We start from the raw sequence: 26610 nt of genomic DNA on the forward strand, positions 1-26610 counted from the left end.
GCTCATTACATTCTTTTATGTGGGCAAACACATGGCATCTATAAAAGCTGACAGCTGCAAGTCCCTGGAACACCAAATGCTCTTCTGAAGTCCACGGACTCATTTTTTACACTCTGGAAAAGTGAAACAGCGCTCTGCCAAATCCAGCTTCATTTGAAGAAGAATATGCAGAACTGCTATTTTTATTGTCACAGATACTCAGTTTGCTATTAGAAAGTTTTATGGATTAGAAATAGTTTTGGAGAGTCCTGGCATGTTTTGGATTCTGTTGGATCATGAATCAGTCACTTGACTTTTAAATTGAAAAAACTAAGAGAAGAGAAACCCTTCGTAACACTCCAGACATTCTTGTTTGCCTAGGGCTCAAGTAATTGTGGCCTGTGAAACATTTGTCCTTCAAGATTTATTGACAGTGACAGCTATCTTAAGTATAAAGATCTACTTAAAGATGTGTGCACCTCTGTGTTTTCTGACTAGTCTCCTTTAATTTTCTAACTGGAATTGGTTAATGTTGTGCCTTTCATTTCGATATACTGTTATCTTCCTCATCCATTCATCTGTTGATGGACATTTAGGTTGCTTCCATGTCTTGGTTATTGTAAATAGTGCTGCCATGAACATTAGAAGCGCATGCATCTTTTCAGATCACAGTTTTCTCCAGATACACGCCCAGGAAGGGGCTTGCTGGATCTTACGGCAACTCTGGTTTCTTAAGGAACCTCCGTCCTGTTTTCCATTGTGGCTGCACCGGCTTACATTCCTAGTGCGGGGAAGTTTCCTTTTCTCCACAGCCTCTCCAGCATTTGTTATTTGTAGACTTTTTAATGAAGGCCAGTTCTGACTGGTGTGAGGTGATGTCATTGTGGTTCTGATGTGCATTTCTCTAATAATTAGCAATGTTGAACATCTTTTTATGTGCCTGTCGCCCATCTATATGTCTTTGAAGAAAATGAGGTCTCTTGAGGTCTTGTGTCCATTTTTTGACTGTGGTTGTTTGCCTAACAATACTGGTTTAACGGTTGAAAGAAATACAGAAAGAATAGAGGTGGAATTAATATGTAAATGATGTGTTTGAGCCAAGTGTACGCTAAGTTCCTCTGCAGACAGGGGGCTGTACAAATAAAAACTTAAATAAAAGTGGTAGGAGTGGTGAATCACCAAAGGCGTCCCTTGGTGAGGGCCTGCCAGCCTCCCTTGGTGAGGGCCTGCCAGCGTTCCTTGGTGAGGGCCTGCCAGGTTTAAGGCAGCTGTGCCCTGCTGCTCAGTCCCATGTTGAAGGAGGACTTCGTCTTCAACAAATTGTCATCCTTCTCGTTAAATGTATATTGTGTTAGTTTGAGTTTTATAATGGTATGAGTTTTTGCCTAGTTTGTACATATTTAAGTAACATTATAATGAAAAATAACTGGTCAAAAGGTCCATCTTTTAAAAGGGATTACTCAGGCCTTTTCTCTTTGAGTTAGAGGTTTGCGTATACTTTCATGAATTCCAGATCCATCAGTTCCTTAAATTGGGTTTTGTTTGACACGGAACCAAGGTTGAAACCAAACAGAGGTTGGAGAGGGGGATAAACATCCAGTTGAGTGGCTTGTTGGCTCAGCCATTCTCAGGGGTAGTGGGCAGCCCTTGCACACGGTAGGTCATGGGTGATAGCTCTTTGACCGTTGTTTTAACTGAGTATTGACTGGTGAGGCTAAGAGTGGAAACTTGGGATGGCAGTGTCTTCAACTTCCGTGTCTGACTTAGAGCTGTGGGAACTGACACTCTGCTTCATCACCCTGCGGGAGAATGGGGCGGGGGGCAGGGGCGGGGCGGGGCGGGGAAATGTCCTTCTGTGAAGTTTGTGATTCTCGTGGTCACATTTCTTTTTCATGATGGAAATTTTCGATTGTGAAGTCCTCAAATCAACTGTATTATGTTTTGAATTTAAAGCTTAAAACTTTTAAGTCTGTTTCATTAGAGATTGTTAGTTGTATAACCAGAGGCAAAGTAGGCCTGGAGCCGTAGAGGGAAGGGAAGCAATTTCCAAACAAGTTCTGCCTTCAGGGGTCTTTTCTCCTGGAGGGGAGTGGTAGGACAGGCCTCTGTGCAGGGCCTTGGGCGCCCCGTGGGTGGCTGAACCCAGTGTACAGCCCCTTGGGGAGATCTGGTTGCTAGGCCCCCTGGGGGTCCCAGAGCTGAACCACCCTGTAAGAAACACTTAAAGAACATCTGAAAGCTCCAGGATTAAGGATGAGCTTATGTGGGGTTCAATGTGCTTCTGTCTCACTCATGGCCCACACTTACATGGGTAGGCTCTTCTCCGCACTCTGCCCGCTTTGTTGAGATGTAATTGACGTATAACATTGTGTGTGTTTGTGTGTGTGTTAAGTCACTTCAGTCATGTCCGACTCTGCGATCCTATGGATTGTAGCCTGCCAGGCTCCTTTGTCCGTGGGATTTCCCAAGCATGAGTCTTGGAGTGGGTTGCCATTTCCTTCTCCAGGAGATCTTTCCGACCCAGGGATTGAACTCGTGTCTCTTACGTTTTCTGCATTGAAAGGCGGGGTCTTACTAGCGCCACCTGGGAAACTCTTAGTGTTTGTTTAAGGTGTAAAACTTTATGTACATTGTGAAGTGATTACCATAAAAGTTGACACCCATCACCTCACAGTTACACTTTTTTTTCCCTGTGATGATAACTTTTAAGATCTCTTAGCAACTTTCAGGTGTATACAATACAGTGTCGTTAAGTATAGTCACCATGCCGGATATTACATCCCCAGGACTTACAACTGGGACTTAACTTTAGAGGTAGGTGCTTCTCTTATTCCACTTTACAAATGAGGAAACTGAGATTGAAACTGCCTGCCAAGAGACCTGGCAAGCAGTTTTCCCTGACTGCCTCTCCCAGTGTCCGTGGTGCAGGCGCCATGGTTCTGCGTGGCCGCACACACGCCCAGACCACCTGCAGCTTGGGTCACCTCCACACGAACCCGGATCTCGCTTGTCAGCAGGACCGCCGCGGACCCTGGGCTTTTCTGACTTTGGACAAGGCCACTTTGCTTCCTTTGCTTTGAGGTTCCTCCCAGTCCTCCTCCCCCAGCCTCCTTCTCCCTCCTGCCTGATCTGTGCTGACCCGGTTCCCAGCCAGGCAGTAAGCTTCCCCCTCGTGCTCTGTCTTTGGTGGCTCGCAGCCAGTCTTCCTCTTTTCTGTAACAGAAGGCTGGCGCTTGTAGGTGGTACCACTGAGACTCAAATGAGGGCCTGCTGACACACGAGCCCAGGCTCTGCCTTCTGGCTCCCTGGTTAGTGTCTCGTCCTGAAGTGACAGTGCTGGAGGCGAGGAGGGAAGGGACGCCGCGGGCGAGCTCAGTCCAGTACCAGACAGTTGGGTGGAGGGCGGGGCCAGAGGGAGGAGTGGCTCGGAAGTTGCTAGGAGCTGTGAGTTTAAAACAGTTTGAGGCCATGTGAGCTGCTGCACTTGGGTAGACAGTTGTACAAGGTTGCCCGGCGGCAAGGGCTTTGTCCTTGAAACAGTAGGGGACTCTCCAGGGCTGTGGGAATAGTCTAATGTCTACATTCATTCAGGCCGAGATGGGGGCTGAGCCATTGGTTTCCTGGTGGGAGTTCTTTCCCATCCAAGCGTGTTGTGTTTCTTCATTCCGTGAAACATGTTACTACCGTTAGCGTTAAGCCTGATTCAGGGCTCCCTGTAACCAAAACCTTTCAGGGAACATCTTATTTCCTCAGCAGTCCCTCTCCCCCTACTTATTTTATGAAAGTTCCCTTTCGGCTTTGATCACGTTAATCTTCAGGGCCATATCTGCTTCTAGCAACTGAGTTTAGTGTAGAATTAATGAGTTATATAACTAAATATATTTCTTGTATTTTCTTCATACTACAGAGGGACTATTTTACTCTCAGTCCCTAAGTTGAAGTGGTATCATTTCTATCTTTATTTCTGTTGACTTTTTCTTTTTCCTTATAGAAGCAGACCTCTATGATGATATTCACACCTGGTTCCTTTTTTTTTCTTTTTTTTTTTAGTGGGCTAATTATAAACTTAAAATGGTTTCCAGCCAAGTCTCATGTTATTTACATCTTGTGTTTTTAGGGCCGTGGAAGATAAAATTGTCATTTTAGCCTGGTGAGCAAGGATTTTGAGAGTAAATTTTTTTTTAAGCTGTTCACATTAGATTCTCTTCCTCTTTCTGTGCCAAGTTAATCAGTTCCTGGACTGTGGGTGGCAGTATCTTTGCTTATTGATCAGACACCCTTTTCCTCTCTCTTTGAGTATTGTATGAACTCTTTGTCAGGGCTGCCAAACACTCTTCCGTTTTCCTTTTCTTAATCTTCTACAATTCTGCACATCAAAAATGAAGAAACTAAGATGAAATGGAAGATGAAGAAGATGAGTTACTCAGCGATGCCGAGTAAGCTTCCCAAGGCCCTCTCTGGGACTGGAGCTGGGTCTCCTCTCCCAGGGCCCATCCCCTGAGACGTGATGCTGCTCTGAGTTCAGATTCCGGGGCTTGACTTCTCTCAACCTCTGCTTCCTCGTTTTAAAGTGGGGAGAAGCTCATCTCGCAGCAAGAGTCGGCCTGGCGCGTGCGTTATCCTTTGTGAACCCGCTTGCCGTGGCTGTGAAGGCGCCCCTGGGCGAGCGGCGTGGGGGGTGCTCCTGCCTTGTTGCCCCTTCATGAGAGCTCTCGGTGGGGATGGCCCTGGTCTTTCCCGCCTGCATCCTGGGTGCCTGCTCTGCAGTGCCTGTCATGGGAGAGAATGTTGAATAAAGGATGTTATTAATTTCTCTAGGTTCTTCTTAGAAGAACTTTTAAATTTTCCAATAGCTCAGAAAAAACTCCTTTTTTTCTTCATATTTAATAAATTATAACTTTTAGAGCAGTTTTAGGTTTACATTACAGAAAATTGAGCAGGTAGTATGGAATTTCTATATACCCCTCTACAGCTTCCCCTATATTAACATCTTGTGCGGTGTGTTTCTTTCATTGGTGAGCCAGTGTTTATGTGTTGTTATTAACTAAAATCTACCATCTCCATTAGGATTCACTGTGTGAATTTACAGGCCTTTGGGTTTTGACAAATGTGTAACGTCCCATGTCCACCAGGACAGTGCCCTTGGAGTGGTTTCTCTGCCCTAAAACTCCTCTGTGCCCATCCTTCATCCCTACCTTCTCTCCCCAACACTTGGCAGCCCTTGGTCTTTTTATTCTCTCGGTAGTGTTGCCTTTTCCAGTTATCAGAGAGTTGGGAATCATACAGTCTGCAGCCTTTTCACATAAGCTTCTTTCAAAGCTGTAATCATTTAAGTTTCTCCCACCTCTTTTTGTGGCTCGATAGTTCATTTCTCTTTATTGCTGAATAAGACGCCATTGTGTGGATGTACCACGCACAGACTGTTTATCCATTCACCTTTCGTAGGACATCTTGGTTGCTTCCTGTTTTTGGCAATTATGAATAATGTCTTGGTGCTGCTTTCCTTTTCACTTAACCTTGAGTTTTCCTGCTGTGCTGATGACGGCAAATCAAGCTTCTTTATCAGGAAATACTGGTCACTATTAGAAATGCTTCCCAGAGTTGGCCTGCCAGTTAAAACTATATGGATTTATGTTTTCCCCACTTTATTGAGATGTAAATGACAAATAATAAACTATATCTTTTAAAGATATATAATTGGATGAGTTTTGACATGTGTATACCTGTGATACCATCACCATAGTTAAGTTAGCATTGTGAGTCAGCCAAGAAGATCAGAGCAACTTCTTGAACTTGAAATGTGGCTAGTGAGACTGAGGGACTGAATTTTAATGTTGTTTAATATTTAATTAAATATAAATAGCCACGGGCGGTTGGTGGCTGCAGATTACAGAAGGGGTGGCTCCAGAGCGCGTCTGTTCATTGAGGACGGTGGGGGTTTCCCTCCTCATTCACACTCATGCTCTCCTCTCCTCCCCACTTCTCTCTTGGGTTCAATGCGCGTAGTCAGATTTGTGTGTGTAAGTTAGAAGTGCATCTGTTGAGACTCCCTTGTGTAACAGAGAGCAGTTAAGTACAAGTGATAGTCCATTGGCCTTATGATCCTTTCTGTTTTATTTCAAATTTTTATCCTTCACTGTTTTGATTGGTTGGCGTGGGAAAATAATTAAATGGAACCCGTTACAGTTAATCACTTAGATCAGGAGTGGGCACACAACAGCCTGCTGTCTGTTTTTGTTCAGTTCAGTTGCTCAGTCATGTCTGACTCTTTGCGACCCCACGGACTGTAGCACACCAGGCTTCCCTGTCCATGACCAGCTCCCGGAGATTACTCAGACTCATGTCCATCGCATCGATGATGCCATCCAGCCGTCTCAGCCTCTGTCGTCCCCTTCTCCTTCCTTCAGTCTTTCCCAGCATCAGTTTTCCCAGCGTCTGTTTTTGTACGCCAGCTAAAATAGGTCTTTATATTTTTTAGTGGTTGGGAGAAATTCTCGACTGTTTCACGGCATGTGAAAAGTATATGAAATTCAGATTTCAGTCTCTATAAATAACAGCTTTATTGGAACCGAGCTCTATTCAGTTTGTTCACATACTGTCTATGGCTGCTTCTGTCCTCAAAAGGCAGAGTTGAATATTTGTCACTGACACTGTCTGGCCCAGAAAGCTGAAAATATTTATTGTTTGGCCCTTCACTTATGTGAAAAGTTTGCTCACCCCTCTTAGATTTTTAAAGGCCTTTATGCAGAAGTTAGAAATTTAACTTGAACACTGGACCTTTTGTATTTGATAGAAGGTTTGATAGTAGAGGATAATCAGTTGGATTGAACCTCATTTGTTTTCATTTTAAAAATACAGTCACTGCTTTATGTGGCTGCCTTGGGTCTTAGCTGTGGCACCTGGGTGCTCATTGTGGCGCACAGGCTCGGCAGTCGTGGCGCGTGGTCTTAGTTGCTCTGCCGCATATGGGATCTTAGTTCCCTGATCAGGGGTCGAACCCTTGCCCCTTGCTTTGCAAGGTGATTTCTTAACCACTGGCCCACCAAAGAAGTCCCTGTTTGTAGTTTGAATGATGTGTTTATAGGCAGAAGAATGTGTGAACGAATGAATAAATTTTAGGGCCCTTGGAGCCACAGGTCCCAAAGTGTATTCTGAGGCACCCCAGAGCACCCCTGGGCGATAGGACAGTTTCCGTTTTTGAGGAAGCACCGTGATACTCCACATTTCATAAACACTGCAAACTCTTGGTTCAGGGTAGCTCACGGTTTCGGGATCACACTGTACTTCCTTCGATGGTGTTGAATTTTGTGCTGCTGGGGTTGAGGTGGTTGCCGTGCACACCGATTATGTGCAGCAGGAACTCGGAACAGCGGCAGCGTGACTCTGAGAGGAGCGCGCACACATCCTCAAATCACTCTCGCTATTTAGGACGGAAGCAAAAACATTTTCTCCTTCAACTTAAGAAGTGTATTATTTTTCAAATGGTTACTAAGTTATTAAGACACAAATGCTTTTTAAGTTGTTTGGACCCCATAATCTAAGAAGTGGTATTTCCTTTGGCCTTGGGCACTGTGAAAAAGTTGTCGAGATTCCAAGGGTGCCATGAACCCAAATTTGGGAACCTCTGGCGTTCTGCACCAAGTGACAGTGCTTTAAGGACAGATGACTCCAGATAGCCGATCAGAAATGTCATGCATGATTGTCTTCAAAATAATAAGCCCACTGGAATTATGGAGCCCCCAGGCTGTTGTCTGAAATGTCAGTCTTGAGATCTTTCAGAAACACGAAGCAGTTTGGACAAGTATGGGCCATAGTTTTCTAATCTAAATTAACATGCGCAAGCTGCAGCTAGTCAAGCACACTGATGATCCTTTGAGTTTTACTTGAAAATCCAGTAGCTCTGTCAGTCTGTTAAAGCGTGTTAACGAAAGTTCTTATCCTTGAACAAAAACATTTCATGTTTAGAACTCTTGGAGCAAAGGGGTAGATGTGAGTAAAAGGAACTGTGATGTGTTGATGCAAAATCCCTCAGCGTTTCTTCTAGGGCCTGCCCGTCCCTCTCTGTTGTGTAGAGTTAATACACGATGAAATGGCTCCTTTATCAAAAGTAAACAGAGCTAGTTAAATCACTGTGTGCTAACTGTGAGGGTAGGTGTTGGGAGAAAAGGATGTGTTCCTGGTTTAAAAAAAAATTGTCTAAAATATTTGTAGTTGCGAGCGTTTTGGTGCATTCTGTGTGTGAGCTGTGCTCTCACCATCTGTTCTTTCAGCCATAATTGTGCCTTCCGCAGTCGTCACACAATCACATTTCAGTGAGAAGGCTCTAGCAAAGAAATCAGCTTCCTTTTTTGGGTTGCATGAGTCTCTTAAATGCCCTTTCCTTGGAGACCTATGGCACCATGGGTTGAACTGAAGTCTTTCTCAGACTAAATACTACCTCTGGAAAAAGTGTGTTATTGGGATCATGGAATCTGAGGTTGTGTAAGATGAATTCATAATTTAAGCTTCAGATATGTTTGATCTTAGAGGGAAATATGCAGGTCAGGAAGCAACAGTTAGAACTGGACATGGAACAACAGACTGGTTCCAAATAGGAAAAGGAGTACGTCGAGGCTGTATGTTGTCACCCTGCTGATTTAACTTCTATGCAGAGTACATCGTGAGAAACGCTGGGCTGGAAGAAACACAAGCTGGAATCAAGATTGCTAGGAGAAATATCAATAACCTCAGATATGCAGATGACACCCTTATGGCAGAAAGTGAAGAGGAACTAAAAAGCCTCTTGATGAGAGTGAAAGAGGAGAGCGAAAAAGTTGGCTTAAAGCTCAACATTCAGAAAACGAAGATCATGGCATCCGGTCCCATCACTTCATGGGAAATAGATAGGGGAACAGTGGAAACAGTGTCAGACTTTATTTTTTTGGGCTCCTGAATCACTACAGATGGTGACTGCAGCCATGAAATTAAAAGACGCTTACTCCTTGGAAGGAAAGTTATGACCAACCTAGATAGCATATTAAAAAGCAGAGATATTACTTTGCCGACTAAGGTCCGTCTAGTCAAGGCTATGGTTTTTCCAGTGGTATTGTTTGGGTGTGAGTTGGACTGTGAAGAAAGCTGACCGCTGAAGAATTGATGCTTTTGAACTGTGGTGCTGGAGAAGACTCTTGCGAGTCCCTTGGACTGCAAGGAGATCCAACCAGTCCATCCTAAAGGAGACTAGTCCTGGGTGTTCATTGGAAGGACTGATACTGAGGCTGAAACTCCAATACTTTGGCCACTTCATGCGAAGAGCTGACTCATTGGAAAAGACTCTGATGCTGGGAGGGATTGGGGGCAGGAGGAGAAGGGGATGACAGAGGATGAGATGGCTGGATGGCATCACTGACTTGATGGACATGAGTTTGAGTGAACTCTAGGAGTTGGTGATGGACAGGGAGGCCTGGCATGCCCCCTGGCGATTCATGGGGTCACAAAGTGTCAGATACAACTGAGCAACTGAACTGAACTGAACTGAACTGAGAGGGAAATAGCTTGGGGCAGATTAAATTTTTATATGTATCTTTGTAGTTTTAGTATATTCATTATATTTTCTTGTTTGATCTTACTAGCAGGTTCCAATCCTGTTGCTATGACTTGATATATAGGTCCATCTGAAGACGGAGAATGGAGGGAAGTGACTTGGGATAAATACAGAACTTACCTAATAGAGTTGTGTGTGCCATTTTACCATGGTTCGTTTGCTACTCTTATACTGCTTTGAAGATAGCTAATCTAGTTGGGTTGTCAGTAAGTAATTGTATGAATGAAGTATGTTATGACTAACTGAATTATAACTTTTCCTTCAAAGGGCACAGATATCCACAGATTTTGGTTTTGTTACTATCTTGTTAAGTATGAGCAGTTATTCACAAGTAGCATCTGATTTGGAACCTCAGTTTCCAGGTGGAGTGTGAGGGCCCACCCAGGGCTGAATTGTGACCGCACAGGGCCCCTGGGTTCCCTGGGTGATTGTCACTTTTCATATCTGCAGTTGGCTTAGAGGGACATCCTGCGTTTGAGTTTCAGCCACAGACTCATCCAGCTTGGCTGACTTTTGGTTCTACTCCTGTTGCCCCCAACCCGGAATATCCCCTTCTCTGCAGGTTACTTCTCTAAAGCTGCCCGCCCTTCAAGACCCCCTGCAGACTACTGCCTCCGCAAAGCCTCTGGAGCCACCTGGCCAGGGTGTTGTCAGCCCACCCCGTGTTGCTCACCTCTTCTTGGGGCCCCCCTGCTGCCTCATGTACAGGCGTATGTTCCTATGTCTCCCTCTTGTGTGTTCTCTAGAACCTTGGCATAGGGCTGCATATACAGGCCCTCTTTACATATGTGTAATTTGAGAGGCAGAATTAATAGAAATATAACTCTGAGGGACTAGGGTCAATTTGTCACATTTTCTTGATGGGTTGTATATTTTTTTGAGCATCAGCAACCCGAGTTCAATCCCTGGGTCGAGAATATCCCCTAGAGTAGGAAATGACAACCCACTTCCAATATTCTTGCTCAGAAAATCCCATGGACAGAGGAGCCTGGTGTGCTACAGTCCACAGGGTTGCATAGAGTCGGACGCAGCTGAGCAACTAACAGTTCACTTCATGACTTCAATTTCTAAGAGAGTCTAAAGTGACAGTTAACTTTTTCACTCACTGATTCTTCCAGTGTAAACCCGACCTGTTTATGAAGGTCATGTCTGGTGCCATAGGATAGCCAAGTTTCTCCATGGAAAGCAGCTGGCTTAGTTTGTTGGCTAAATTGAGCATGAACAGAGTTCAATTTAAAGGTGGGTTCTTTAAATGGAATTTCTTTCAGATGGGTTTTCCTGGCAGAACGCAGTGTTAAGCTTATTAATTTACAGGTTGAAATGTCTTCATGAAATATGGCTTTCTTTAGCACAGTACTAGCTTTTAGTATGTCACAATTGCATTCAAAGGTTGGTTAAAAACTGAAAGTACTGTTGCCAAGCTCCCAAATTGCAGGTTCAGAAATCCCTTTTGAAAGAGGAAGGGTGGGTGTCGGAAGGTAGGAGGGGAGCTGTCACCGAGAAGCAGCCCTCCTCCCAGAGGCGAGTGGAAAAGGCCGTAGGGCTGCTTTTACCTTCGAAACGACCACTGTGTTAGAGAGAGGCAGCAAATGACTACAGTGGTTATTTTTCTTCTGAAAGTAATTTTCCCTTTTAAGAGGAAACATCAAAGAACATGCCTCTCCCTCTGAAGCAATTACTTCTGGAAGAGTTACTTTCCTTCAGCCTTTCTTGGTTTTTGTATTAGATAAATATTGAGTGTGATTAGGAAATGACTTGGGAGTACTGCAGATAGTTGGCAAAAAAAAAAAAAAAAAAAGGGCATTTGAAAGTTCCCTTGGCTCTTCTTTCTGATGCAGTGATTGGAACCTGGTGGTGGTTGAAACGTGGGGTTCTTCCTCACTTCTGAAGATTTCCTCCTGCAGAAGTAAAATTGAAGGCCTGCAAGTGTGGGCTCTTTGTCCCAAACAGGGTTTTAAAAATAGGGTCACTTTGTAAAATCGGGATTTAGAAACCAGAAGCTTGAGTTCCCTGGGCCTGTGTCTCACCTCTGAGGGACAGCAAGCCGCCGGGGGAGGTGGCCCCGAGAGGAGGGCCCCCTAGACTGCACACCTGGCCTCTGCTTTGGGCTGGAGCTGTGGGCGCACCTGACCTCGTAAACAGTTTCACGGGTAAAGTGCAACAGTTATGTGCAGAGGCACCGTTGGTTTTCATGTGAATTTTCCCTGTTAATATTTTTCCCAAATTTCTGTTTTGAAAAATTTCTATTAAAAAAGTTGATAAAGTGTAGTGAGTACCTGTACACATTTCACCTAAACTAACACGTTTGTTTTATTTTTTCCTTTCCCACACATACACCATTTTTTCCCCCCGTAGAACCACTTGAAAGTAAGCTGTGTATATGTTAACACTTTTGCCTAAATACTGAAGAATAGATGTTCGCCTCTGTAACTGTCATTATCCCAACTGGGAAAGCTGACACTGATAGAATACTACTACTCAATATGCAGTTAATACTACTTAATATGGTCCCATTTCCTTAACTGTTTTCTAGAGCTATGTTTATTCCAGTCCAGGAGCCAGGGCAGCATTGCATTCGATAATCCTATCTCTTCAGTTGTCTTAATTCTAGACACTTCCCTGCTTGCTTTGTTCATCAAGACATTGACAGTTTTTCTTTTTTCAAATTTTTGGCTACTCCCATGATATGTGGGACATTGGTTCCCTGACCGGAGATTGAACCCACGCCCCCTGCATTGGAGGGCAGAGTCTTAACCACTGGACTCACCAGGGAAATGGACAGTTTTTCTTTTTTAAAGGTCTGGTTGTTTTGCAGAATATTCCGTAAGTCGGGTTTGTCTTGTTGTTCCTCTTGATTAGCTTTAGTTCGCCGTTTGCATCATGAAGACGCATGCTTGTGTATGCTTCCGTTGCATCCAACAGATTCAAGTTGGTCTCAGACAGTCATTTGGTGAAGGTGGTGTCTACTAGATCTTCCCATGACAGTGCTTCCCTTGTGCCTGTGTCACTCACAACCAGCAGGATCATACTTTGAGGCTGTGGTGTCTTCCAGCGACTCCCTTTCTGTAGCATCCCTTGATGATCCTTGCTTGAGTCTGTTATTATAAATTGATGGTTGCAGAATGTGGTTTTTCTAATTATGTCATTCCTTCTGTGATTACTGGATGATCTTTTTCTGTTAAATTTCCTTCCCTGCCCATTTTTCTTGAGTATTTCTATACAGTTTATAATGCTTTATCACCTTTTTTCTTTCTGGTGCTCCAGTTATCCAGGGATTGACAAGGGAAACCCATTCGGGCTGGTTCCCCATCAGTCACTGAGCACTTTCTTGGTTTCTGGTAAGAAATGCTTCAGACTCACCTTGACCTTTATTTGCTCCAGACTTGTAATCAGCCTTTTCTCCAAGGAGCACAGCTTCCTTTTTGGTAGGGAGTGGTATTTGAAACATAGGAACTGGATGCCAAGTTTGCTTATTGCCGCTGAGGTGTCATATCTTCTAGGCCCTTACAATAGAGCTAGAACGTCAATGCTTCTAATAAAATATTTTAATAGAATTAGAATGCTTCTAATTTTCAGAGGCTTCAGAAACTTTATAGGTTTTAGTTTGTGCTGAAAAACTAGGGGGTGGTGGTGGTTTAGTCACTAAGTCGTGTCCTACTCTTTGCCACCCTGTGGACTGTAGTCCGCTCGGCTCCTCTGTCCATGGGATTTATTTCCCAGGCAAGAATACTGCTGATATCCTGAGCAATTTCAGAGACTAAAATTTTGTCAGCTTCTTTCAGTCTTCCTTTCCCTTAATCCTCTAGAAAGTTAGAGTTTTCTGTGCTAACAGTACACGAAATTCAATAGCCTCACATATCTCCTAAAGATAAGCCAGGGTAAGTGAGCACAGAAACACAAAGCTGGATTCATTGATTTATTTAGGAAGTTCTTATTCCGTATTTCAAAAAATGTTTATTGAACAGTGACTCTGTTTCAGACATTGAGTAAGGTCCTTCTGGATAATCAAAGAGAAGTAGGACTTGGTCTCTGCCCTGTAGCGGAGTGGAGGGAGGAGGCCAGATACTTAGTAACCACTTTCCACACAGACTGAGCTTTGGAGAGGAACATGCTGATTCTTGTGCTAGTGGCTCTTTAGCCTGGATACCTCAAATACCATCTGGTTGGGGCATACTGAGGTGAAAATGAATGTCTCAGCGAATACGAGTCTATGTGGAGGGATAGATTTACAGGGAATGGAAAGTTTTTTCTCTTTTAAATTCAGGGCTAGCCTGTATGGGTAATGCCTTATGCTGACCACTCTATTTTAGGAATTTAAAGGATGTTGTGGGTATTTTGCAAATGATATAACAGGTACTTAAGTGGTAGAGGACCAAGTTTAGGTTGCTTCTTGCCAAGGACTTACTCTACCCTTTATGTCACTTAAGAAGAACTGTTTTCTTTTTGAGGCACTTGTACTCTGTTTCTTAACATGTCATAGTGCTGAAATGTACAAAGCCTTTTTTTTTTTAATGTAGGAAAATTTAGAAGTCAGTTTAGACAGTGTCAGTGTGTAGAACAAAGGATCCTCAGCATTTTTTTTTTCTAGAATTGTGTGTGCAGTGCCTAATACTAACAAATTTTAGGGCCTCATTGAGGCCTAAATTATCTGAGGTATGATCTCAGTATAAACTTCTTAAATGTTGTTTATTATAAAAGGCATGAAGAGAATTTTCCTGTGATTTATATCCCACGCTAGCAGTTACGGGATTCAGAATATATTTGAATGAATGAAGGGGAGTAGATAAGTATGAAGAATGTATTTTCAAGTCCCAAAGTAAAAACATTTAAAAAGCAAATACAGTTGGTCACCACGTGAGTTCTTCCTCCCTTCCAGACCATCTGGTCACATGGTGGCATCCGCTCCTTTCCCACGAGGAGGGCAGCTCCAGGAAGGCAGGGCCTTCTGTTGGTCCTGGTCCCCCCCCCCCCCCCCACACACACATTCATGCACCCACCCTGGGGGCCCGGCCACGTGGTTGGTGCTGAGCAGGAAAGTGACAGTCGCGGTGTCACAGTGCGGGTCACCAGTCCCCTCCTCTGCTGGCTGTGGGTCCCTGCTCACCCCGAGGCTCCTCAAAGTCCCATTCCTGGGTTCTCTGTCCTGAAAATGCTCTCCCCTCATCACTGAACCATGCACAGACCTTTCCACGCTGAGGCCCAGTGTTCATGCCTCCTCTCCCTTGAAGCCTTCCGGAGCCTCCACCCCTCCAAGCTGTTAACTCTTTTCTCCTTGCGCTCTTAGAGTGCTTGCCTATTCTTAGGACACTTGTGTGTTTCCCTGACTCCATTTCCTGAACTGTCTGCTTCCTCTTCCCCTCCCTCACATGTTGCCTAGCTTGGTGCCTTGTAAATAACGTGGACAGCAGGAGTGCGGCATACATGTTTCAGACTGGGCAACCTTGATAATGTGATGGAGAGAAGATGGGACACATACAGAAAACCGAGTCACTTGGAATGAGATGGTCCTGAGCACCCTGGGTGGGGGAGCTGCCCAGTTGGCGCTGGTGTTTCATGGGGTCTCTTGTGACCGCTTGTGGAACTTGTCCAGGAAGGCCGACTTTTTAGCGTGATGGTACTCCGAAACTGCTCCCACTGTTTTAGAGGTAAAGTCAGGGCAGTGTGCCACTTCCACACTGATTAATCTTTTCAGCCCCGTGAGTTTCTTCCTGAGATCTGTGCTTGGTTGTCATTAGTTTTCAGATGGATGTCTCGGTTCCCCCAGTCCTGTTTCTCCTGCAGCCTCGGAGGGGAGCAGCATCTGTTGGCCACCTCGGTGCCTGTCCTTACGGGGAGCAGAGCTGAGAGGCGAGCCCTGGGCTTCCTTTTTCAGGTGTCTTCTCACCGCCGTGTCCTGGGGGTTCCTGCTCATCCATAACTGCGAGCCACTGGATGGCTTCAGCTATCTTCAGATCAGTAATCCTCACGGATGGCTATGGAGCAAACCAAATCTGGTGCCTATGTGCGTTTTCTAAAAGTTTGGACAAATTATATAGCAAATCCTGTTTCTTTTAAGTTTTTGTATTTTGAAACAATGATAGACTTATAGGATATTAATAGCATATTATTCCCAGGAAATATTATGGAGCGATTCCACATGCTCTTGACTCACTTTCCCCCTGATAGTAACATCCAAAAAGACTGTCAGCCAGCATCACAACCAGTATGATGGTTCAGCATCACATCCAGGATATCAACACGATACAGTCAAGAGACAGAGCGTCTCCCAAGGGTTCCCCTCCTGCTACTGTATTACAGTCACACCCACTCCCCTCTCGCCCCCTGGCAACCACTAACCTGTTGTCCATTTCTATAAGTTTGTCATTTCAAGAATGTTACAGGGACTTCCCTGGTGTCCAGTGGTTAGGACTCTGTGCTTCCACTACCAGGGGCCCACGTTTCACGTTTGATCCCTGGTCCTGGAACTCAGATCCTAACAATAAATTTCTAAAACAACGTTACAAACACATTTAAGTTCATAATCCGTTTTGAGATAGTTTTTATAAGTATGGGGTTCATCAGGTTCCTTTTTTTTCCCTATGGATGTGTAATTTCTCCAGTAGTATTTGTGAAAAGGCCATCCTTCTTCCACTGAATTGCTTTAGCAGCTTTGTTCGGGGAACACCAGTTGGGGACACATTTGTTTGGGTCAGTTTGTGGCTCCCTGCTCCGCCCACGGAGCTCTGTGTCTTTCCCTCCACCCGTGCATACAGTCTGGATTCCTGTAGCCGCAGAATGAGGATTCATACTGAGATGGGAAGGGGAGCTTCCGAACATAATCTTCTTTTTCAAAATTGCTTTAGCTATTTTCGTTCTTTTGCCATTCGGTGTAAGTTTTAAAGTACTTTTGTCCATAAGATGTAAAAGAAAATCTTGCTGGGATTTTAAAGGAATTATGTTAAACCTCTCTATCCATATGGGGAGAATTGACATCTTGACTGTGTTGAGTCTTCCAATCCATGCACACAGAATGTCTTTTTCTTTTTTCACATAATGAAAGTTTAAGGTGTAAAGATGAAGGTAGCTGTGATGTAACTGTTGGTATGTATGAAGAGATGCCTTTATTCCAGGGAGACCATCAATGCCAGACTGCCAGGCTATATCTTTGTTCACTTCCTTTTTTTCAAAATTGTATTCACAGGCCTATGAAAGGAGGTTCCCTACGTGTCCTTTGATTCCAATGTTTGTGGACAGTGACACTGTGAATGAATTCAGGAGTGAAGATGGGGCTATTCACATTATAGAAAGGCGCTGCAAGCTGGATATAGATGCTCCTCGGCTGCTAAAAAAGGTAACTGGAAAGGATACCTTAAAAGGCAATCCCCCCAAAAACAAAATGAACGTGCGCTTATTGCTTCTCTTGGTTGCACTTGGGTGTTATTCATTAACCCTTTTTTCTTTCTGTTTTGAAGATTGCAGGAGTTGATTACGTTTATTTTATCCAGAAAAACTCACTGAACTCTCGGGAACGTACTTTGCACATTGAGGCCCATAACGAAACGTTTTCTAATCGTGTCATCATTAACGAGCACTGCTGCTATAGCGTGAGTAGCTGCGCCCAGCGGAGGTGGGAGGTGGGGGTGTGGTCTTCTGAGAGCCGTCCGGCACGTTAGGCAGTGTGTGTCTTTGTCTGAGAGGACAGTTCTCTGCCACCCAAAGTTACTGGTTTCTGATGTGTGGGATCAGCAGGGTGGCAGCTGGGGTGTCCTGCAGAATGGACCGCATTGTTGTGGCACAGTTAAGGTCGCCAAGTGATGCCCTGGTTTGTTCTTTAATATGAATATGCCACATCGTTTCGGGCCCACGCTAACACTTTTGAAATATGTGTCCCTCTGAGATTGGATCTGAGTGCGTTTATTTGCCTCCTGTCTTCCGTGCTCACCACCCAGAGCAAGAACTTCTCTGACCAGAGTAATGGAATAACCCAGTAGGTCTCTCGCTTCCGCCCTCACCTTCCTATAATGTATCCTTGACACTGAATCCAGAGTGATCCTTTTAAAGTGTGTCAGATCATGTCATGCTTTCTCAGGGCTCAGAGCTCTGCAGTGTCTGCAGTTCACTCAGAGGAAAAACCCACAAGCCTCACAGTGGCTCACAAGGCCCTGCATTTTCTCTTCCTCTCTCCTGTGTCCTGCCTGCCTCGTGCGCAGGCCTGCCCGCTGTCTCACGGTCTCTGATCATGCCAGCGTGCTTCCCAAAGGGCCCCTGGTCTCTCTGCTCCCTCTGCCCCCAGACTTCTGCTCGAGGCCCATCCTTACCTGCTACGGGCTTCGCTCAGGCCTGCCTTTCTCGACAAAGCCAGCCCTGAGCGCCCTGTTTAATTCTGTGAACTGCCCTCCCGTCCTTTTAACCCTGCTGCCAACTTTCTTGTTTCCGATAGTGCTTCTCTTCCAGCATTGAAGTAACTTCTTACCTATTGTGCTTATGGCCAGCTGCCAGTCGTCTTCTGTGAGACTGTAACCTTCACAAGGCAGGGATCTTGGTTTTGTTTGTGACAGAGAATACTACTCGATAAATATGGTGAATGAATGAATGACACTACCAAGCATGAAAATAAAGCTCTCCTTTTAATAGTCATCTTTAGAATATTTTAATAATATTATGTAAGCCTTTTCATAATTCTGAACCTCTCTGTAATTTTTCCATCTGCTATTTTCATGATAATAACATTGTTAGTAAAATAAGTGTTTTTTCTTCCCCTTGGTACCAGTGAACTGAGGAGCAAATAATATTCTCAGTTGTCAGTATAATTAATGAAAATACTTTCTCTTTTACCTGCAGGTTCACCCTGAAAATGAAGACTGGACCTGTTTTGAACAGTCAGCAAGTTTAGATATTAAATCTTTCTTTGGTTTTGAAAGTACAGTAGAAAAAATTGCAATGAAACAATACACCAGCAACATTAAAAAAGTGAGTGTCCCTTGGGATTTTATGGAGAGGGGTGGGCAGGAGTCTCTTGAGATGGTCCAAGCTGGTCCCTTCAGGAGGCTGGGGGTGGGTTAGTCAGGGGTCCCGGTGAGTGAAAGGGGAGGGTGGGGCCCACAGACCACGCTGGTCGCTGGTGGAGGTCAGGGGCGAGTGTGCAGCCGCTGGGTGAGGCGCTTCCTACTCGGAACTGCAGGGAGAGGTGGAGACCAGAGTCCGTGGCCCGCTGGGGGAGGCCCTGCTATCGTGAAGAGGCACTTTGGGGGAGGCCTCTCGGATCCCAGGCCTTAGGAGGTGAGGTGCCTCTTCCCTGGAAGAAGCTTCCTTCTTGTTTTCCTGCTGCTGCTCAGCGTGGCATTTTGGTGTCAAATGTTATCATATGGGATTAGGGGGTGCTTTCCCAAGGCTTGTTCTCAGAGCTGCTGGAAAGCATTTGGATTGAGACATAAAGCACATACTGTGCACAGGGTGGTAGACCAGTGCTTGTGACTAGTTCCATAAAAATGCCATCTGAGACACGGTTTCCTAGACCTCTAGAGAAGGGGAAGTAAAATTATGGGGGGAAAAAACCCATGAAAGCATTTGGCTTTTCTTTTTCCTATTTGTTCTGTAGTCGCTCAGTTTGCATCATGGTTTTCAAAACCCATGAGGAGTGAGTAACTTGAAAGCTCAGTGTATAGTACTAACCTCAAAACTGGCTTTGCTCCCAAGGGCAAGGAAATCATCGAGTACTACCTTCGTCAGTTAGAGGAAGAAGGCATCACATTTGTGCCCCGCTGGACTCCACCTGCGGCCGCCCCCTCTTCGGAGACGTCCTTGTCCTGCAAGAAACCAGCAGCGTCACTGACTGTCGTTGTGCCCGACCCCACACTCAAGGAAGGGCTGAGCAGCGAGCCCCTCAGCACCCCGAGCGGGGCACCTGAGCCCACTGCAGGGACTCCGGATGGTGAGTCTGCAGGGGCCCTCATTCTAAGGGCAAGACTCCAGGCTGACCTGGAACCCTTGCCTCTTGGGACACATAGCTATGACACGAACAAAAAATGGATCTTGTCACTGTCCCCTTGCCTCTGGCTTACATAACACATTCGTTTTATTTTTTTCTTAGAATGAAGAAACAAGAGTTTTTTTAAAATGGTCAGGAAGGGGTTAACACAGTTATATCATCAGCATACCCATTTTCGGCTTCCTAGGTGCCAGGCACTCTTCTGAGCACTTTGTGAATGTTTGCTCGTTTAATAATAGTCCCTTTTAGGTAAGAAATGCTTTTGTCTTTGTTTTATAACTGAGTTAATAACTAAGGCTCAGAGGAACCAAATGACTTTCATGGAGAGACACAGCTGTAGGTGGCAGGCTCCACGGCTTTCTTGTGTGTCTCACCACCCCCACACACACAGAGACACACACACAGAGACACACTCACACACAGACACACAGAGACACAGACACACACACAGAGACATGCACGCACGCACGCACACGCACACACACACACACACACACACACCCTTTTTGATTGCTCAGTGTCATGCCCATTGTAAAGTAAGACAGTACAAGAAAATTCTGCCCTCAGAAGTTCTGTTGAATCATTGGCATTAATTTTTTCCTGCCTTCTCTGTGGCTCAGCTTTGCCCTCTGAATTAAATATTAAATATCGATAACAGCCGTGATATCATGAATAGAGTTGATACTTGGCAAATAGAGGTGACCTGGTGGCAGTTGGGTGTGTCTTGGAATGCACACGTTGCCTTGTGGCTTTGCAGTGCCTGGGTTTAAAGACAGCCACTGGGGGTCCTTTTGGTGGCTGGTTAGAGTCCACCGTCCCCCATGGGTCTTTTAGACTCTAGGACCACATGGGAACGTCACCGAGTGGGGCAGTTTGGAAGCCTTCCAGCCCCAATGTTCTTATTGTTAATAACGTCAGTAATTTATATTCCAGACAAACTAGATGCAGACTACATCAAGAGATACCTGGGTGACCTGACCCCACTGCAGGAGAGCTGCCTGATCCGGCTTCGCCAGTGGCTCCAGGAGACCCACAAGGGCAAAGTGAGCATCTGCCTGAGTGTGCATCCGTGCACGTGTGCATCCACGCACACGTGCAGGGGTGCCGTTGTTCAACCTAGGATGCCTGGTCCTGTTCGAGTGACTCGCAGTCAATGTGCCCGATGGCCGCAGGTGGGGATGTCCCTCCAGTCAAAGAGGCACTGGGTCTGTGACCCCGTGTGCGGCATCTGAGTCCTTCGCAGCAAGTTAGGACGCCCTGCTGTGTAGAAATAGCTGTGTGTTTGTAGGTGTTACAGAGAATGGCCCTTAGAAACAATTACATATCAAGTTACAAAGTAATATTGTAAGAATTAACTACAAATATTCATTCATTTTACTTTTCAGAAGGTTTGGAGGTAGTTCACAGGTGATTCAGAGATCAGAAGTGTTTGGGCTTTGGGACTTCCCTGGTGTTGACCGTAGCTTACCAGGCTTCTCAGTCCATGGGATTTTCCAGGCAAGAGTACTGGAGTGGGTTGCCATTTCCTTCTCCAGGGGATCTTCCCGACCCAGGGATCGAACCCAGGTCTCCCGCATTGTAGGCAGACGCTTTACCCACTGAGCCACCGGGGAAGCCCTCTAAAGCATTAAGGAAAGTATTTCTGGTAGTGGCTAATTGTAAATAGTGTAATAATGCAGCTCGCTGTCAGTAAGAAGTGAGACTTCTTAGAGTCTTACTCCCTTGGTCACTTGCTTTTTCCCCTTAGCAACTTTTCACATTGCTTAGAAACATATCCTTCTCTCAACAGATCCCGAAAGATGAGCATATTCTCCGGTTCTTACGCGCCCGGGACTTCAACATCGACAAGGCCAGAGAGACCATGTGTCAGTCTCTGACTTGGCGCAAGCAGCACCAGGTGGACTACATCCTTGACACCTGGCACCCCCCCCAGGTCCTGCAGGACTACTACGCAGGCGGCTGGCACCATCACGACAAAGGTACCCGGGAGCCTGGCGTCGGGACCCACACTGAGACGAACAGGGGACTCGGGTGCACTGCCCCTCCCCTCCCCGCATGAACGAGTGGGCGCCTGTTTTATCACCACTGCCCTGGGCGTGCCCCGCTGAGTGGAGAGGGAGGGCCCGAGGCCGCTGCTTCCTGGCTACTCACTCCCCCCGCCCAGCAGCTTGCGCCACTTTGTTCCTTAATCAGGTGGAAACATTTGTTTGACTTATTTTAAAAAACTTCGAAGGCTGAGTTTTTTCAGGAGCAGGGTGCTAGTAAAGGTACTTTCCAGTGACTTAACCCATGCAGTGTCTGTAACAACGTGTAGCCAGATTTTGCACATCACAACAGGAGAATTTTTAGCTCTACCTGGGGAGTAAACAAAACGTGAACCAAGAGCAGCATCCCTAAATGAACGATCAGATGTGGGGCCATCTGATCAGACTGCTCTGCACACGACACCTGGCAGGACAGGCTTCCTGGCTCAGTTTTGGTGGCAGGTGGAGTGAGGTGCAGTCAGTGCGCGGGGGTAGAGCCAGAGGCTGAGCTCTGTGGGGCTCACCCCGGCGGCGCGTCTCCAGGGCCTGCTAATGACCTGCTCCGTCAGTTGGCTTTTGTTTTCTTTTACAATCCTGGTGGGAAAAGACCGGGTGGGCCTCCTGTGGACACCGCCGAAGCCAGCTGCTGCTTCCCAGAGCGGGAGAGTGCGTGGGGCCCCATTGGCCCGAGGGAGTGCCCATCCCCCGGTTCGGGTCAGGAGCAGTGCTCACGCCGCTTGTCCTTCCCCTGCAGACGGCCGGCCCCTCTACGTGCTCCGGCTGGGGCAGATGGACACCAAAGGCCTGGTGAGGGCTCTCGGCGAGGAGGCCCTGCTGAGATACGTGAGTGCTGCCTGCTGGCTTCACTTCCTTCTCTGTCGGCGGGGGTGGGAGAGGACCGTGGTCCTGTCGCTGCAGCATGTATCACTTTCATAATTAGAAAGGAGGATCTATTCATAAATTCTACAAACTTCAAAAGAGGGCCCAAAAGTTAAGAAAATGTTTTTCACAGTGGGGAAGCACGAACACAGCCACGGGCACAGCCGCTCCAGGTGACGCGGGGGCCGGGCCGGGCGCTGTCTCCCCCAACCTGCACCCGCAGGCTGATTCGGGTCCTGCCCCCACCCTCGCTCTGCCCTGGGCTGCCTCAGATCAGGCCTCCCAGCAGTGCTCTTTGCACCAGCACAGCGTGGTCCTGGCTCTGAGTGTCCTTTGTCAGGGCTGTAAGCACCTCCTTCGCTGTCTCCTGAACCCCTCCAGGCAGCCTGCACAGCGTGGGTAGTCACAAAGAGAAGAATATTAGCCTTAAAGTAGAAACAAGCAAGCAGAACCTTAAGAGGCACATGGAGAAGCCGCCATCCTGAATTACCCGCTCTGGGCATTTTGTTGCCTCTTCTGTGGTGCCCAGCACTGTGCATGTGCTTCCATGGGCGCTTCCGCACACATGCACACAGGTCTGCGGGCGGACTGCGTCTGTCGGGGAAGGGCTTGTTACTCCAGCTCAAAGGGGTCCCTTCAGCCAGACTTGAGGCCGGTTGTCACACTGCCCTTTCTCTTAGCTGGTGCGTGAGGCTTCACAGTGTTGCCACTCAGCCGACAACCTCCGACTCTTCCAGACGCACTCGCTCTGGACGTGGGTCAGCAGGTCGCGCCCTCCCCGCCTGCCCGGTCACCCGTCATCTCGGGGAGCTGTCCCCTGGTCCTCAGAGGACAGCACTCGTGCCCCATGAGAAAGCGAGCTACTGCTTCCGTGCTACGTTCTGTGCACACGACTGTGTCAGGACGTAGGTGACGTTTGGCTTACACGCCTCCCTGAGGCACACGGGGTTGCCGTCACCCACGCAGCTGGATGCAGCCGTCAGCCCCTTAGGCTGATGGGGAACGTCTCTGGCTCTTGTGCACAGGTTCTTTCCATCAACGAAGAAGGCCTGCGGCGGTGTGAAGAGAACACGAAGGTCTTCGGCCGGCCTATCAGGTAGCTGCTTCTCCCTCCTAGCTTGTTGGAAATAGGAGTCACATATTTCTAGTTGATTTTTAAAAAGCCAGACTCTGCTTTGGTTTTTAGGACCAAGTCTGAGTAGTTCCTGTTTTCCATGGTGTCCTAGCAGGTAGGACAGATGAACACGTGGGGCGTGTGCTGCAGTCAGCTGCGGGGCGGCTGCTGGGGTTTGGTGTTTCTGCCCCAGGCCTTGCTGTCGCGGCCTGTGGTAGTTTCATGGTTTTTGGGAGTCCAGGGTTGCAGTTGCTTGGTTTTTGCTGGGTTTTTTTTTTTGGTGCTGAGGAGGTGGGACAGAAAAAAATGATTCTCTGCTCTTAAACCAAACTTGCAGTTATGGTGGACTGTTTTGAAGGTGTGCAGTGGTTCAGAGGTGGTTCCTGGGAAGGGTCTGGATGGTTGACCAGCACATAAGTTCCAGGAGGGCAGGGACTCTGAGGGCTTTTGTTCACTCCTGTGTTCCCGGCCCCTGCCACAGTGCTTAACTCATTAATGTTTGTCGAAGACCAGGATGCCGCCGTTCAGTCACACGTGTATTTAAACGCTATACACACGCTCCGCTGGGTCAGTAGAGGGGGCTCAGCAGATCCAGGGCAGCACGTGGCCTCCCTTCATGGACGGCTGGCTGCACCTTTGATCCTGGTTCTCTAGCCCTTGGTGGCTTTGGTATTTCGGGGATTGGTCCTACTACACGCGGCCCACGTCTTAATACAGGCAGATAGCAGTAGAGTTCATTACACTGTAATTTTTAAAACCCAGTGTATTTTTGGAGACGGACAGTAGTAACTGTATAGAACATAAAAAGGGAAAGCCAGTCACTCTGGGCTGTGGTTTGCCGAGTGTGTGCGTGCTGAACGGAGCTTGTCTCACCTGCAGCTCCTGGACCTGCCTGGTGGACCTGGAAGGGCTGAACATGCGGCACCTGTGGAGGCCGGGCGTGAAGGCCCTGCTGCGCATCATTGAGGTGGTGGAGGCCAACTACCCCGAGACGCTGGGCCGCCTGCTGATCCTGCGCGCCCCTCGCGTATTCCCTGTGCTCTGGACGCTGGTGGGTCTCTGTGGCGGGTGATTGCCCGGAAGGCGTGCACGCACGTGTTCACGTCCCTGTGTGTGTGTCTGTGACTCCACGTTGTATAACTAGTTAAGAAACAAGACAAGCGTGGGGAGATCAAAGTGTCTCAGATTATTTAAGGGAAGAAAGTTTTCCCGAGTGTCCTCATGTTATACACTTTAGACTTTACAGAAAGAGCGTATCAAACTTGAATCCCACCCCCTCCAATATCGGCATGTAATTTTCAGCCTTGAAGTACAGACAGCAGAGCAAGTATAACTGCGTGGTCTTTTCCAAATATTTATAGGTTAGTCCATTCATTGATGACAACACCAGAAGGAAATTCCTGATTTATGCAGGAAATGACTACCAGGGGCCTGGAGGCCTGCTGGATTACATCGACAGGGAGATCATTCCGGATTTCCTGAGTGGAGAGTGCATGGTATGTACCTACGTTGCCAGGTCCACGTCTGACTACTCACAAGGGCAGGGAAGGTGGGTGTGGTTGACACAAATGATTTTCAGAACTTTTCTTTTGGATTATTTGTCTTTCAGTTTGGGGGTTTTGGCTGGCATCTGTCTGATCCTGGGTTAAACTAAACAGAGCCATTTAGGTAATTTTTGATAACATACACATTCTTCATTGTTAAATACTAATGAGAGCTTGTTTTAGAATCAGTGTGATTGCAGCTTCCTTTATGCACTCAGCTTTGCGTGAATTAGATTCTTTAACTGTTTTAGAGCAGCTGTGCATTTCTTTAAAACGGTAAAAAATCAAGTTGATTCTCCAAAAAGGTTGCCCCGTGGACAATGTCGGGAACACATCTTAAAAAGGGTAATTTAAAAAAAAAAAAGGGTAATTAAGGGAGCTCTTCTATGTGATGCAAGATTTGAAGTACACTGCGTGGCTGGGTTAGCAGGCAGATGGCTCCACTTTTGCCCCTGTACTGGATGAGTGGGGCATGTAATGGGCCAGAGAAGCTTAGCTTCTTGAAGACTGCATAGCCCCGGGGGCAGGACGGCCTGACTTGAGGGCCAGGAAACAAGCCTGGCGCGGTCCACTGGCCCTGCTGGCGCAGCAGGTGATGCCAGCGGGGAGTGCACTCCCCTTCACAGTAAATTAGGCTGTGCGATGTGGAGGTGCCGCCACCCTGGCTGGCTCTCGTGTTCAGCTGCTGATGGGAACTTGGGTGGATCTTGGGGGATTCTTAGAGGAGTTTAGAGCTGAACTCAGTTCTCAGGCCTTCAGTCCCACTCTGAGGAGTCGCAGATGGAACCACAGTGCAGTGCAGGGAGCTAGTGAGCCAGGGACCCCCACCCAGCGCCCCTGAGATTAAAGCTTGGGGTCAGATCTGTGGAGAGACACAGACGCAGTGTATCAGAGCACGACTCAGGTTGCTCTTCCAGTTGTGACGAAAGCAGCGGGGCTGGAGTGGGCGGAGACTCCACTCCCCTGTGCTGTGTTAGCAACGGTAAGAATCCCATAAGAGCAGAGATTTCTCCTCGTGAGAGCAGAGGTCTCCCCCCTCAGGCTCTTAAGGCTTTGGCTCGGCTCTTCTGTGCCACCGTCGGGCTGGCGTTGAGGAGGCCGCGTTCACCTCTGTCTGACGCCATCCAGCTCGCCGTCACCGCATCGGCCTCCCTGCGTCCTGCTGCCCTGCCTGCCGCGGACGGCCATGCTTCTTCCCTGTGTCGTCACCTCCCAGGGCAGATAACACAGGAAATGCTTGGATTTTAAGAACTCAAGGGTTAAGTCGTTATATCTGGGTCAGTTAGGACATTCATGAATGTGCAAATTCTAATTCACCCTGTTTCAAGCAAGTTCAAAAGGTGCCGCTCTTTATTGGTTCTTTGGCTGGTGTTGTGGACTGATCATTTGACCTGAGGTAGACACTAAATTTTCTCCCTTAATTATATATCTTGCCCATACTTGCATATGATAGAAATAATGGCTGTAGCTGTGGAGAATAAAACTCTACTTCACATAATGTTTTCCCTTTGCAGCACAAT

General features: G+C 46.9%; 1 protein-coding gene across 3 annotated transcripts in view; it reads left to right on the top strand.

Annotated features, from left to right (window-relative positions):
- SEC14L1 (SEC14 like lipid binding 1) overlaps positions 1 to 26610 on the top strand; it is a 46937-nt gene that overhangs the window by 14008 nt on the left and 6319 nt on the right. For all 3 annotated transcript variants that reach the window (XM_040244668.1, XM_040244669.1, XM_040244670.1), the window contains 10 exons: positions 16743 to 16892; positions 17014 to 17145; positions 18383 to 18511; positions 19238 to 19472; positions 20463 to 20572; positions 21319 to 21508; positions 22308 to 22396; positions 23458 to 23528; positions 24426 to 24597; positions 24908 to 25042. In XM_040244668.1, coding sequence (XP_040100602.1) covers positions 16743 to 16892; positions 17014 to 17145; positions 18383 to 18511; positions 19238 to 19472; positions 20463 to 20572; positions 21319 to 21508; positions 22308 to 22396; positions 23458 to 23528; positions 24426 to 24597; positions 24908 to 25042 — 1413 coding nt within the window. The remainder of the gene's footprint in view (positions 1 to 16742; positions 16893 to 17013; positions 17146 to 18382; positions 18512 to 19237; positions 19473 to 20462; positions 20573 to 21318; positions 21509 to 22307; positions 22397 to 23457; positions 23529 to 24425; positions 24598 to 24907; positions 25043 to 26610) is intronic.

The sequence above is a fragment of the Oryx dammah genome, unplaced genomic scaffold (genome assembly GCF_014754425.2).
Source record: "Oryx dammah isolate SB20612 unplaced genomic scaffold, SCBI_Odam_1.1 HiC_scaffold_8, whole genome shotgun sequence".
NCBI lineage: Eukaryota > Metazoa > Chordata > Mammalia > Artiodactyla > Bovidae > Oryx > Oryx dammah.